This window comes from Coptis chinensis, chromosome 3 (genome assembly GCF_015680905.1).
Source record: "Coptis chinensis isolate HL-2020 chromosome 3, ASM1568090v1, whole genome shotgun sequence".
Lineage (NCBI taxonomy): Eukaryota > Viridiplantae > Streptophyta > Magnoliopsida > Ranunculales > Ranunculaceae > Coptis > Coptis chinensis.
Window position 1 is genome coordinate 12,912,117 of NC_141458.1, and position 13,802 is coordinate 12,925,918.

The 13,802-nt window shown below is 35.2% G+C and overlaps 2 protein-coding genes across 6 annotated transcripts; one reads left to right on the top strand and one right to left on the bottom strand.

Moving 5' to 3' along the window:
• Positions 1-1,672: 1,672 nt before the first annotated feature.
• On the bottom strand, positions 1,673-5,822 carry LOC147508023 (uncharacterized). 3 transcript variants are annotated; one of them, XM_086600646.1, is made up of 2 exons: positions 3,734-5,822; positions 1,673-2,539 (listed from the first exon to the last, which is right to left on the bottom strand). In XM_086600646.1, exon 1 carries the CDS (start codon positions 5,748-5,750, stop codon positions 3,888-3,890), a length of 1,863 nt encoding a protein of 620 aa, XP_086456772.1. In that variant the 5' UTR covers positions 5,751-5,822; the 3' UTR covers positions 1,673-2,539; positions 3,734-3,887. The 3 variants fall into 3 exon arrangements, with proteins under 3 accessions (XP_086456772.1, XP_086456771.1, XP_086456773.1); XM_086600645.1 differs by having other exon boundaries at positions 1,673-2,600; XM_086600647.1 differs by lacking the exon at positions 1,673-2,539 and adding an exon at positions 2,613-2,976.
• Positions 5,823-7,040: 1,218 nt separating this feature from the next.
• On the top strand, positions 7,041-10,307 carry LOC147508024 (uncharacterized). 3 transcript variants are annotated; one of them, XM_086599097.1, is made up of 6 exons: positions 7,041-7,222; positions 7,302-7,884; positions 8,257-8,407; positions 8,534-8,666; positions 9,396-9,494; positions 9,833-10,307. In XM_086599097.1, exons 1-6 carry the CDS (start codon positions 7,086-7,088, stop codon positions 10,038-10,040), a joined length of 1,311 nt encoding a protein of 436 aa, XP_086455223.1. In that variant the 5' UTR covers positions 7,041-7,085; the 3' UTR covers positions 10,041-10,307. The 3 variants fall into 3 exon arrangements, with proteins under 3 accessions (XP_086455223.1, XP_086455224.1, XP_086455222.1); XM_086599098.1 differs by having other exon boundaries at positions 8,257-8,398; XM_086599096.1 differs by having other exon boundaries at positions 8,257-8,666.
• Positions 10,308-13,802: the final 3,495 nt, after the last annotated feature.

A 13,802-nucleotide genomic window follows, 5' to 3' on the forward strand; every position in this document is an offset into this window, starting at 1 on the left:
GGGAAAATGACCAAAAAAAAATACAGTGAACTTTGTATTTCAAAACGGTCAACGTAATTTTTTTTTATTCAAAAACACTGTACTTTCACAAAGTTTCAATTTAGTCCAATTAATTGGATCAGCTTACATTACATCGTTAAAAATTTTCCCGATTCTAATTTGTCTATGTGGCAGTTGTTTAGATCATGAGGTGGCATCCATCCAACATTTCAACACACCAACTCATCAAATTACAACTGATATATCGGTTAAACCAAATTTCAAAATCTCAAAATTTAAAAATATTTTGTAACACAGTCAAAACAATCTTTTTCTAGTTCTCGGTATTAACGAAAATTTGATGTTTTCCATTCAAAATTATTCAATTTTGAGTAATGGGTATGGTTTTAATTCTCTTTGTTGTTTGTTGTTTTGCATTTAATGGAGAATTTAGTGAGCACTACTCACTACAACTTATGAACACAACAAAGAAAGAAAAAGACTGGTTGGTTTCAATAAGAAGCCAGATTAATGAATACCCAGAGTTCAAATTTGAAGAATTTACAACTAGTGCTCTTATTAGAAGAGAACTAGATAAGCTTGCATCTCTTACACTGAATTCATGCTAATTAGTTGTAATTTGATAAATGTAAATGAACAACATCTATTAATTGGATCTCAAAATTTGGTTTAACCGATATATTAATTGTAATTTGATGAGTTGGTGTGTCAAAAATGATGGCACTCATGGTCTAAACCATAGTACAAAATATCAGGATATGGGTATTTATCGATACTCAATTTCTGGATATGTATCGTGGATATATCCCTCTCTTTTGGGATATTTGACATTGTTTCACATGCAAATATCGTGGATATATCTAAAATATCGACAAATATCGTATATATTGTAGATATTTATTGATCTATCATGATATATTATTTATATTTATTTAAAATATAATGGTAAATATTAAATAAAATTGTTATATACACAAAATATCGCTAAATATCACAAATATCACAAATATTGCAAATATCGTCAAAATATTGCCGATATTTGCAGTCGTATATATCTCTTAACATATCGTGATATTTATATATCTTTTTTTGAAATCTGGATAGATATCCCCAAATATCGCGATATATCGGGATATTTTGTACTATGGTCTAAACAACTGCCACATAGACAAATTAGAATTGGAGAAATTTTTAACGGTCCATGAAATAATGACATCCAATTAATTGGACGGAATGCCTAAATTGAAAATTTGTGAAAGTACAATGTTAATTTGAATAGTACGTTGTCTCTTTTAAAACCAAGTGCCAAAGTTCAATGTATTTTTTGGCCATTTTCCCGAAAAGGGAAAATATAAGACTTGCTATGCCGTGGTCCTAACCAATGCCCAAAATATCATTGATATATTTGATATATTACCGATATATATCATTTTTTTTGGTACACCGATATAGATATATTCAATATATCTCAACTGAATATTGAATTTTTTTCCGATATATATCACAATTTCCAATATAACAATATATATCAACCGATATATACGATATAAATTGTTGACTTTGACCAAATATTATTGACTTTGACAAATATATTAACGATATTCCCGATATAATTGATGATATTTGCGATATAATTTACGATATTTCCAATATAACAACATACAAAACAAAATTTTTAATAGTCAACTAAAAAATAGATATTTCTAATATATCCGATATATATCAGTTTTTGGATACATCAAAATATTCACCGAATTCGATATTTTAGGCCTTGGTCCTAATAAAATATAACCAACCCAGTAAGCATCATGGTTTTTGCCCGATTAGGAATTTGACTAGTGAGACTATAAAGGTACTCGTGTACCTTAGGTTCAAACAATTTACCAAAGTTAACATTCACTAACTATGAGCTAGCAAAGAGGAGAGACTGAGAGACTTCTGATTTCTGGAGCGAGCTTGCTTGCCTTAAGTCCAAAGCTTACCACTTCTAAAAGAGGGGGGAAATTGAGATGATAAAATCGCATAAAGGAAAATTTGTTCTGTTCAGTCAATAATCCTCATGAGAGAAAATCTCAGAATGATGGTTTCTTTCGAATTTCCAGCATTACCCAGTGATCTATTTCAACGCCATGAAGAGATTCCTATTCTCTGGTTGCTTTTCACAATCTTTCAATCAGTTTTAACGACCACCATAGAGTTGAACATAATTTCATTCAGCCTTAGGGTGCACTGCATCATTAGTTACCCGTGATATGATCCTTGTGTGTTGAATGAACTTTTAAAGCTCGGAATCGCCAATTCTCTTGAAGAGCATACTTCCTAGTGAATACGGAGCAAACTGGAATAAACAAGCATAAAGCTGGCAACATGACTAAGTTGCACAAAGTTCAGCTTCTGTTTGCAATACCATCTCTAAAAATGTGGCACCAGCACAAAAAGTACAACTTCTTCCACCTGATCATCCTCATTGGCTGTTCTCATACTTGCTCGCTTTATATCCAACCACATATGCTTGTTGCTCAGGCCAATGTCAACTTTCCTGGAATTGAAAAAATGGGCGCTCTGCAAAGTTACCATATGTTTGTCCAGGAGGAAGATAACTTGCATGGAAGAAAGAACATCACGTCATCAATGCTTTCATTGTACCAAACATATTTGTGGAAGAAAGAAACTTTGAGAAGTATTTAATAGAATATTATGATGCTGAAAGTCTGTGTGTAGTGATAGAGTACAAGAGGAAATAAGTGGTTTAGTTATAGAAGTTCATCTCTAAGAAAATGGCAAGCACAAAATTTAGCAGTTTGCTAAACTGCCAAAAATAGTGATTAACTCCAAGAAAACGGCAACCAATGATATATTCTCAACTTAAAATTAAGTACTGGTATTCCAATAAGATTTGGAATTGCTTACAAGTTCTGTAGATAGTTTGTATGAAAATGTTGTCCAGCCTGTAACAGACTAGCTGTGGCACACAATCTACAGAAGATGATCTCAGTGATAAATTTTCTTTTTGAGAAAGACACGATCAGAGCAACGAGAATTTACAAATATGTACGATTCAAGGAAATCATTCTAAGTGACTCAAGCACTGCATGGACTTACTTTATCTCAGGCTCTCAGCGCTTAATTGATAAACATCAACTGTGGCTTTGAATTGCTAGGGAAGTGTGCAGGAAAGTGTTTGTGGCAAGTTTACTTGGTCGACATAGTTAGCAGTCTTGAGATGGATTAGGAAAGAATTTCGTTATGATGGATGTTGTTGGAAAGAGATATTTAGTCACTCAGATTGGTATATCTTCGGTTGTCCCAGCGTGGGACTGGAATTTCAGAGTAACATTCCAAAGGGTTATAAGAGCTCTCTGACACAATTTGGTCTTCTATTTTTCTTTTATTTTTATCAGTAGACTGATATAACATGGTTACATCTTCTCCTCTTAGCAAAAAGAATGCAAGGCAAGCAATAGAACCAAAACTCCTAAACTCCAAGTTCTAAAAAAGATGGTGAACGAAAATTATAGAGATGAAAAAAGTAAAGGAAACGTAAATTTTTATATATAACTATCAGATAGTTTCGCTTTGTTTCGGTGACATTGCCATTGTTCATGTGAAACCAGATACTCCAATATATTAGACTCATCATATACATGAATCCAAATAAAATATATAGACTTTTCATGATTAAATAAATAATTAAAAAAATAAAAGGAAAAAAAGGATGAATGGATGTACTCACCAAAATGCTTTCTCATATTTTCCTCGGGATAATCCAAATTCGTGAATGTTGCAACAGATGAGAAATGGTCACTGTAGTAGCAGAACAACTGTAAACTGTCATTGCCATTACTAAAAATTTGGCAAGACCAAGTTTCAGGAAAAAGCCAGTCAATTCATGAAACTTGGCACTTCTCAACAAGGTTTTCATCTTTTCCCATCCCTTCAACTAAAGATATGTAGGTGCTGTCATCAGGAGTGATGCCTTTGCTTAACATTTCTTTTAACAGTTCTTCAGCGTGATTCCCATCCTTGTTCTTGCACAAACCTTGAATAAGTGCATTATATGTCAGAAGAGTGGGATTGAAACCTTTGTTCAGCATCTCATCCCGAACCGAAAAAGCATCCTTTATATCACCCTTCCTACTATAACCAGAAATAAGGGTGTTGTAGCTAATATGGTCAGGTTTAATTCCCCTTTCCTTCATCTCGTTAAGAAGTCCACGAGCATCCTCAACTTTCCCCACCCTGCAAAGCCCTTGCATTAAGGTATTGTATGTTACCTCGTCAGGAGCAACCTTCTTTTCGTCCATTTCCTTCAAAAGCATGAAAGCACGCTCCATATTCTTATTAATGCAATGACCATCTATTAAGGTGTTAAACATTATCATATCAGGAGATAATCCTTTACTCTTAATCTGCTCAAACAACTCATCTGCTTCATTCATTCTTTTCCGTTTACCAAGAACGTAGATAAGTGATGTGTAAGTACCCACTGTAGGAGTAATCCCTTTACTCAACATCTCTTCATGGAGTTCAAAGGCTTTTCTCGCATTCCCTTCCTTGCTGTACCCATTGATCAAAATGTTATACGTAATATTATCGGGCACCATGTTTTTCTGTTCCAATTCCTTCATCAAACGATCAACTTCAGTCATCTTTCCTTCCATAAACAGCGCATGAATCAATACATTGTAGGTCAAAAGAGTAGGATGAATACCTTTTTTTACCATCTCATCTCTGTACTTGAATGCTATAACCAAATTCCCTTTGTTGCAATACGCGTCAATCAAAGTATTGTAAGTTACGGCACTCGGAACCAACTTGTTTTGAGACATTTTCTCAAACAAGGCCACCGCTTCTTCAAGTCTTCCCAGCTTGCACAGCGCACTTATAATTGACCCAAATGTATAAGAATCCAGTTTAACACCTTTCTGCTTCATACACCCAACCATCTCTTGAGCTGATTCAAGTTTCCCATTCAAACAATACCTATGAATAATCGTGTTATACGTAATAGCATTCGGTTTAAACCCCAAATCTTCCATAAATCCCATAAACGCTTTCGCTTTCTTCATCTTCCCTTCTTTACACAACACATTTATCATTACATTAAATGTAACAACAGTCGATTTCATCTTCAACTTATACATCTCAGCATACAAAACCCAAACCATTTGCGTCTTATTTTGCTTAGAAAGCAAACTTAACAACTCATTACAAGTTTCAATCTTGGGAACAACATTTCTATCCATCATAAAATAAAAACACTCTAACCCCTCCTCAGCTTTCTTCAACTTACAATAAGTACTAATCAAAATATCGTAAACCAATGTCGTAGTATTCGACATTTCCAAGCTCTCAAACTCTTTAAAAACTTCATTATTCGATTTCACATACCCTTTTTCGATACCTTTCTTCATTAGTTGTATAGCATGTTGAGGTGAGTTAAGGCTAGAAAGTATACTAACAGCTAAACAAAAGCAGTTCAGATCAAAATGAGCAGTGCCCAAGTTGTCAATTAACTTTAAAAGTTCAATAGGCTTGTTTCTATACTCAAAGAGAGTGTTTTTAATCAAAGTTGGAGAAGAAAAGTTAAGTTGGGGATCATTATTCAATGTTTCTAAGGAAGGTTGAGGTTGGGCTTCTAAGTGAGTGATGGAAGAAGAAAGAGATGAGTAGAGAGACTTGTTGTTACCTTGAGTAATAGCATGGAGATTTGAGAGCTTGTGAAGAGTGAACGCTCTGTTAAACTTCATGGCTCTCTAAAGTTGTTTTCTTTTGTCAGTTTTTGTGTTTGGAATAACAAGAGAAAATGGGATCAGCCATTAGAAGGGGTTAGTAGAAGTGTAGAAGTAAATTGTAGTGGACTTTGGGCTTCAAAGCATAGCAGGCCCAATATGTTCATGCATTAATGGACCTCTGAATTTCGATGTACATCAGAAGTTTCGGCCATCCAGCTAAAGTATCCAACGCATTTTGACACAATAATAAATTGAGCACTACTTCTCGCGCACAGTAGATTTAGCCTAATAAATTTGGTTCAGAAGAGTTTTTCTTGTCTGCCTTGTACGCACAACAATAAAACAATCCAGTTAATTATACAGATGATTATTTTCCCACTCCGTAATAGCATTCCCAATGCAAGTCGCTAATATTTACCTCTACGTAGATTCAATTTCTCTTATTTTCTACTGTTTTGGTGAAAAACAAGGTGAGACTGCCCAATACAAAAGTGATTATTATTTTCGGATGGGATATTTGATTCTGTTTGAATGTAAAAAAAAAAAAAAAAAAACGTGCCGGACGGAATTAAACATCTCGTCTGAAGTTTTAAAAAAAAAAAGTCGAAAAACACCTGAGACAGAATGAAACATTCCGTTCGAAAAAAAAACTGAAAAAATTAAAAAAAAAACACACACACACAACATTCCGTCCGAAGTACCCAACTCAGCTACTATCTCGGTCGCAAGTTTCACTCTCGTTTTAACTTAGTGAATAAGTCACCCCGATAATCACCCTTGCATTGGGCAAGGATTTTTTAACATTTGGAGGTGAAAATTCTCAATTCCCATTCATTTTGACTTGCATTGGGAATGCTCTTGACTGCCAGCTTTTCCTAATAATAACCCAAGTGCTAACGAAGTATGGTTAATCTCTTGTATATATAGTTGTATATGTCAACCCAATCTGAAGACTCTAAAACTGTTGTTGAATTGCCTCCTCCTTTTTGTGCTACGCTACCTTTCCAACATCCCCCAGACTTGAGTTACACCGAGTACTCAGTACTCGGTACAAATTTGTTTTGTCAAAAAGTAATGACATTAGTATCATAGTATGTGATACAGGGAAATCTCCCCTTACTGAGTTACTCAACCTAGGTGCTGGCGCCAATTTGGTCACTCCTCATGCATGAGCACTAAAAAGGGAAGTGTACTGTACACCAGAAGATTCTGTTTATTTCCCGCCATTACATTTATTTCCCGCTTTAATCAGTTACCCCACTTACTATCTCATTTCCAACTTCCCAAAAAAGAAATAAACTCATTTCACTCTCACACACACACACAAACAAACTAGTCTCTCTAATAAAAATGGCGTCTCAATCTCTAACAGAGTACGAGCGGAAGCGACTCGAAAACATAAAACGAAACGACGAAATGATGACTTCCCTCAAACTCCATTCCAAAGCTCTCCAACTCTCTTCTTCCACCAACAACAAGCGTCTCAGGTAAGTGTATCTCTCTTTCTCTCTCCATATTGTATATACAACTTTAACTTAATTATAACTACCATTTTAACAATTGCAGAAACGAAAGCAAAGTATACAAAACAAGCCCAGACAAAAAACCAAAATCCAAAACTGCCCCAATAGTAATCCGTTGCTCCCTTCGATCCCAAGGTCTTCCGCCAGAAACCAGTTTCCAAGACGACAATTTCTCCTCCCCTACTAAGAATTCCCCAAAAACTCCTCCGCCAAAATCTATACTTACAAAACTAGGCCCACTTACAATGAAACAAGCATACATGGGTGATGACTCATCAGCATCTGACCGACTTCTTATCGACACTGTTAAAGATATGTCTGATAATGCACCTTTGAATGTAAAGAGTGGCGGTGTTGTTGTGGGAAATGAGGGCTGTTTGGATTTGGGGTCAATGATTTTGAAACCGGAGAATATTGCGCGAGTTATGCCTGGAAAGATATTGAATGTGAAGTTTTTTCCTTGTAAAGATCGGACAATGATTGTTGCGGGGAATAAATTTGGGAATGTTGTGTTTTGGGATGTGGAGAGTGAACAAGATGAGGGGAGAAATGATGGGATTTATTTGTATCAACCTCATAGGGCTCCTGTTTCTGGGTTTTCAATTCAACCCTTTTCGTTGTCAAAGGTACGCCCAAGTTGTAGTTTATTTTGAATCAAGTTGGTTTTTTTATTATTATCACACTTTGCATTTTCTTCTTGTTAATTTGGCATTAGATTGTTGTAGAGATCACCATGATTGGTTATAATCTTAAAAGTTTAGCAAATAAAGATCAAATAATTGATTAGTGATTACTATGATAAGTGAAACTGTGAAACCTTTGAGACTAGCTAATTTTGGTAAGAAAAATTGTTAACTACTATCATACCTGTACTTGGAAATGCTGTTGTCTGAGCCTTTGTTACTGGCAAACCTGTTTAACTAGATTGTTAAATTTTATATGTTGAGTTGGTCTGTTTTAGCCGTAGAAATGAATGTGTACTCAATTTTGGTATACAGGTGTTCTCAAGCTGTTATGATGGGTTCATCCGTCTCTTGGATTTTGAGAAGGAATCCTTTGATCTAGTTTATTCAACTGATGGTGCCATTTTTTCTCTTTCTCAACGGCCACAAGACCCGAATGGGTTATGTTTTAGTGAGGGTAATAATGGTATGGTGAATTTTTGGGATACAAGAGTTGGAAAATCGTCCAGTTCATGGATGTTACATGATAGTAGAATTAACACCATAGATTTCAACCCTGAAAACACAAACTTAATGGCAACAAGTTCTACAGATGGGAGTGCCTGCATATGGGATTTGAGACACACAGATGCACGCAGACCGAAATACTTGAAGATTGTTGATCATAAAAGGGCCGTTCATTCCGCGTACTTCTCACCTACTGGAAGTTGTCTCGCGACTACAAGGTTTGTACTTAACGTTTATATTGTTTGTTTAATATTCTGTGAAGTACACGACATTATTGGAATCTTGTTAAGCTGTTAGTACATCGACCTTTGTTGTTTTCACCTTGAGATTTAATCTGGTGGTATGTAGGCCTAAACTCCTAAAGTCTATGCTCTTGTCAGATAAAATAAACATTCTTGCACCTATTGACGAGGACTTTTCATGTATGAGTTTAGGTCCAATCTTTATTATTTAGTCGTCAAACAATCTAAAATAAATCATAATGTTTTTGAAAACTTCAAATACGACAGGTGAGTTGATACTGTGATTTGGTTCAAGGATTAAGGGTTGTGAGACCATTCTAGTTGGTTCAAAGATGACTTCCACTGCTGTCACTTTGTGAATCACTTCTACAGTAGGGAAAGTTTTGTTAATGCACATATTTTCAGTATTGTGGAGTTATACGAGGACAAATTTGTGCTTTCGTCCTTCATCTTTTATGAGATGTGTCTTGATTCTCTTGAATATAATGTGCCACTTGCCACATAACAAGGTAAGGTAGGATATGACATGCATTGAATTTTACACGCACCAGTTCAAGTTGGAGCTCCGTAGTCTGACAGTAAGGTCAAATGAGAGGGCAGTCTTACGTTTTATTTAGATGCCTATGGATATAAAGTTGGAAAATGCTGTTTGGAAATAACATTAGGAAGCTGTATGCTGATCCTCTCTGTTTTATTATCTTGTAGTCTCGACGACCATGTTGGAATACTGAGTGGAGCTGATTTCATGAACACATCTATGGTTTTTCATAATAATCATACTGGGAGATGGATTTCTTCTTTCAGGTACGTTTTTCTTGAAGATCATTTATTGAGGTGCTTCCCTCTAGTTTATTATATTTATGTTCCTGCAATTTCAAGATTCAATTCAAATAATAAATCATTCCTTTCTTGGACCAAAATGCTGTAGATTGTTTCTTGCTAGTAACTTTGATCAGATCAAGAGCACTTCTGTCACGTTGGACCTTTAGTTCCTCTTCAATAATCATGGGGCAAATCACTACCGCCATATTCACACACCCCAAGAATATTATGTCAATTACTTGATAATGTAGCTCTCTCTTACATGTATGTTTGACATCATAAAATGCCTATAACATTTACCTTTCATTGGACCACTACAGAGCGATATGGGGATGGGACGATTCCTATCTGTTCGTTGGAAACATGAAAAGGGCAGTGGATGTCATCTCGACTGACAGAGACATAACGACTTTGCAGAGCTCTGACATGTCTGCAATACCATGCCGGTTTGCTGCTCACCCCTATGAAGTTGGGACATTGGCAGCAGCAACAAGCGGAGGACAGATTTACGTATGGACTCAAAGCTAGTAAACATGAGATGAATGTTCATTGTAGATGAAGACATCTTTTCTTGTACTTTTTATTCCAAGGTAGCATTTTGTAATTTGTAAGACGCCTGAGCTTCCTTACTTGTTAGAGTAAGTAAACTACCTTCACAGGTAAGGATTGTCTGTGCTATGAGGTTCTCTTCCTCGATAGTGATCTAAGGCATGTAGAAATCCCTCTTACTCAGTAGTGGCGAAGGCAAGAAAGTATGATCAATGATCTTTTGCTAATCCTAGCGTCTTTTTCATCTCTAATTTTGTCTATATTTCAAGAAAAGTTTCACCTACCCACTAATAATTAATATAATAAAAAGTGTTGGCTGCTCTTTTTAATTTCACAAAGAATTGATTGGTTTTTGGACTCACCTTTTGATAGATTGGATTGCTTGAAAAAAGGTAGAGGATAAGACTTCTAACTTTTTAGCCTCATTGGCCCCAACCTAAGGACAGATCAAAGATGAGATAACTCTGCCTAAGTAAGAAAAACCTGATCTTAGGATAGGAAGGACTTTATCCATCTATCTAGAGGGAAGGAAATGCATAGTGAGTCCTAAACCTCAAGGTTTCACTATCTATCCTTACTTGGGAGAAGCCCACAAAGTCACATTCACTTAGCTACATGAATACAACGATCTCCTCGTTGACATAGATAGGTTCGAGCTCCCCCGGGCATCCCTCACTATATGGTATGTATCTTATTAAGAGTGTCAGGTCCCCTTTCCCTGCTTATCTCTATCTCTCCTTAGCTCTTCGATAGCATCCAGATTGCCTTATTCTAGTCAACTACGATAAGAGATAGAAAAAGTAGTAATGTTTTTACATATCGAGATTGGCTTTTCACTTTTCAGTTCTCTAAGGCTACTCATCTTCGTATTTAGAGGACTAAGAGTCTCTGCCTTAGGAGTGAAAAAGTCATTTTAATAAAAAAATCCCGGCGTAACATGTGAATTAAGGTGAGGGGAGAGAAAAAGATTGAAACTTTGGGTTTCATTGAGAAGTTCTTCTTCTTCTGCTTTCTATCTAAATTAATGAACTTAATGAATATGCATGATATAAGAACATCAAAGAAAATAAAAAAAAGGGTAATTTGTTATCACGACAATGTATATGTTTTACCTTTTTATTCTCTAATGAATAGATTATTTTGGTATGTATGAGCAAAGATATGACATCAAACAATTCACTCTTCTTCAAGTTTTATAATAGATACTTCCAAATATCAATTAAAAACCAAAACAACCACAAATAATCATGCATAACTTCTAAATATGACATAAAGATGCATGTATTCTTTCGACTTTCTACGCGAACAGTTCCCAAAACTGGGCGTGAGTTTGTTTGTTTTTTTTTTCTGCCGAATCATTGTAAAAGCTGAGGTGTCCATCTAAGAGAAAAAAAGGGACTGACGTGTTTCACTAGGAGCATTCTCGACGAGCACCAACAGTTTTACCAACAAACAACACTAACTGACGTGGTTACCCCAATTTGACTAAATTTATGCTAACTAGGATTTCCACTAACAAAATAAAGCCTAAATAATTTTCGCCTCCGCTACTGTTTCATGAGTACTTTTGTTTCATTCCCAATTTTATTTTCCCTCCACCCATTGTGATTTCCACTAACAGGCAAAAAAAGAAAGAAACATGAAACAGTTAAATAAGATTAGAGAGAGATACAAAATCATCAAATATAACACCAAAATTAACTCGACTTTTGCACCAGTAACTAACAGCCTAACACAAAATAAGCACTAGTAGCTAACACAAAACAAACACCAATTTGCCATCAACCTACAAGTAATCTATTTACAATCCACTGGTTCAAAACTTCAGAGACATATGCCCTTCTAAATAACACCTAACACCAAGAGTGGTTCAAACTATTGCACCAGTAGCTAACGCAACTGTCTTGGTTCCCTTGATGAGTCTTTATTGAGAAAAACGTTTAGCTTTTTAGATTGGATTTCATTACTAGTATGAAACATAGATGGTGGTGTACAAGCACCGAACTGACGAACTAGGTGGTGAGATCCAAGATGTCCATGATCACTTAGTTGTTGAGGTGTGAAGTGCCCCTGCTTCCGATACGTTAAAAAATTGAAATAAGTGAGCCAGTTAAGAAATTAGAACAAATGAAAAAGTTAAAAATAAATAAGTACACAAAAGATGTATGTATGTTTATCAAACCATGAGTAGTGAATGAAATTCTCCAAATCTTGATTCACATAAATGAACCTAAAGGATTGCATTGCTCCTATTCCAAACATTAGGTCAATAAAAAAAATAAAAGAATAATACATACAGAAACACTAAATAAGAAGAGAACAACATTGCATACCATATTTTGAAAATTTTGTTGTATGTTATATATGTTGGAGTCATATATCAAGCCATTTAAATCTGGCAGTACACTTTGGAACACAAACAAAAAATTATGTATAAGAAATCACAAAGCATCAATCAATTGTTAGCTTAGGAAAACATAAAATAACATATACTTACATGATGCTTTAAGAAAGAAGTTACTACATACTATACACAAACATACCTTTTTATGTATAGTTTTCTGAATTCATCATACCTTTTTATGTATAGTTTTCTGAATTCCTTCAGCGAAACTTGGTTGAGCAGAGTTTTTTATGTTAAAGCCTCGCAGCTTTTGTGGTTGTATTGTGTTGCAAATATTGTTAAACTCTTGAGTGTATTTGGCTGTTCAAAAATAGGTTATATAATCCAATGTTGCGTTGCATAACTTTATAACCAAACAAGTCAATTCAAATATTTAAGTGGCAACCCACAATGAAGAAGCTAAACAAATTAACCATCTCTTGATTTACCTTTGAGGTTATGCTCTCTTGTATTGTCAGTTGATCATATGCAGGGGCATTGTTTGCATTAAGCATATTTCTCCCTTCCTCAAAATTTAACGAGTGAAAATCTTGGAAAAAAGCAAAGTAACAATAAGTTCTTAGCTTTGGAAAAAAAAAATCATCTATAAAGTAAGAGAACTATGAAATTAAACAGGACAAGTGAACACTACTACGTACTTTCTTTGCATTTTCCTTGCTAGGTGAAGTTTTCATATTCTTTTTTCTTTTGTTTAGTCTCTAAACAATTTTTTCGGGATTAGTTTGTTTCATTTTAAATGGTCCTCGCCCCCTAAACCGAACAACCAAAGGAGTAAGAATATTTTGACCATCTCCATATATGCTGGTGAAACGGTGTTCTTCTTCGAAACAGGCTTAGCGCTCCTACAAGCACCATTATCATGACTAAACTTCTCTTTTAATTAAAGTATGCACATGCACCATCAATTCCTTATACCTGTCTTCCCTATTCACAATCTACTACCATATCCGCAACCTCTTCAAAAGCATTACACAATTCATCAAAATGATGTGATTTAGGTTTGACAGACCGTTCGTCATAACTAATCTTAATTTTGGTGTGTCTCCGTTTGATATTTTTATTCCACCTTCATAAGATGTACTTATCTGGTACTTGGTAAATCTTCTTGTGTAGTAAACCCATAATAGAATGCCTACATAGTATCCCCCTAAATTGAAACAACCGACAATTGCAATCAACTTCTTTGAGATCCCCATTAATCCTAACCTTAAATGTGGCTCTGCAAAGGCTAGCTCCAAATGGTACATCTTCGTTTACTTCGTATTCTTCATCTTCCTTACACGTAGATAAATCACAACAAATTTTCCCTCTCAACTCTTCTTGGAACTCTAGAAATT

Excerpts from the sequence above, each read along its gene's own strand:
- LOC147508024 (XM_086599096.1), top strand. The coding sequence starts at position 7,086 with ATGGCGTCTCAATCTCTAACAGAGTACGAGCGGAAGCGACTCGAAAAC. Across the intron at positions 7,885-8,256 it reads AACCCTTTTCGTTGTCAAAG|GTGTTCTCAAGCTGTTATGA; the intron begins GTACGCCCAAGT and ends TTTGGTATACAG. Across the intron at positions 9,495-9,832 it reads AGATGGATTTCTTCTTTCAG|AGCGATATGGGGATGGGACG; the intron begins GTACGTTTTTCT and ends GGACCACTACAG.
- LOC147508023 (XM_086600646.1), bottom strand. The coding sequence starts at position 5,750 with ATGAAGTTTAACAGAGCGTTCACTCTTCACAAGCTCTCAAATCTCCAT.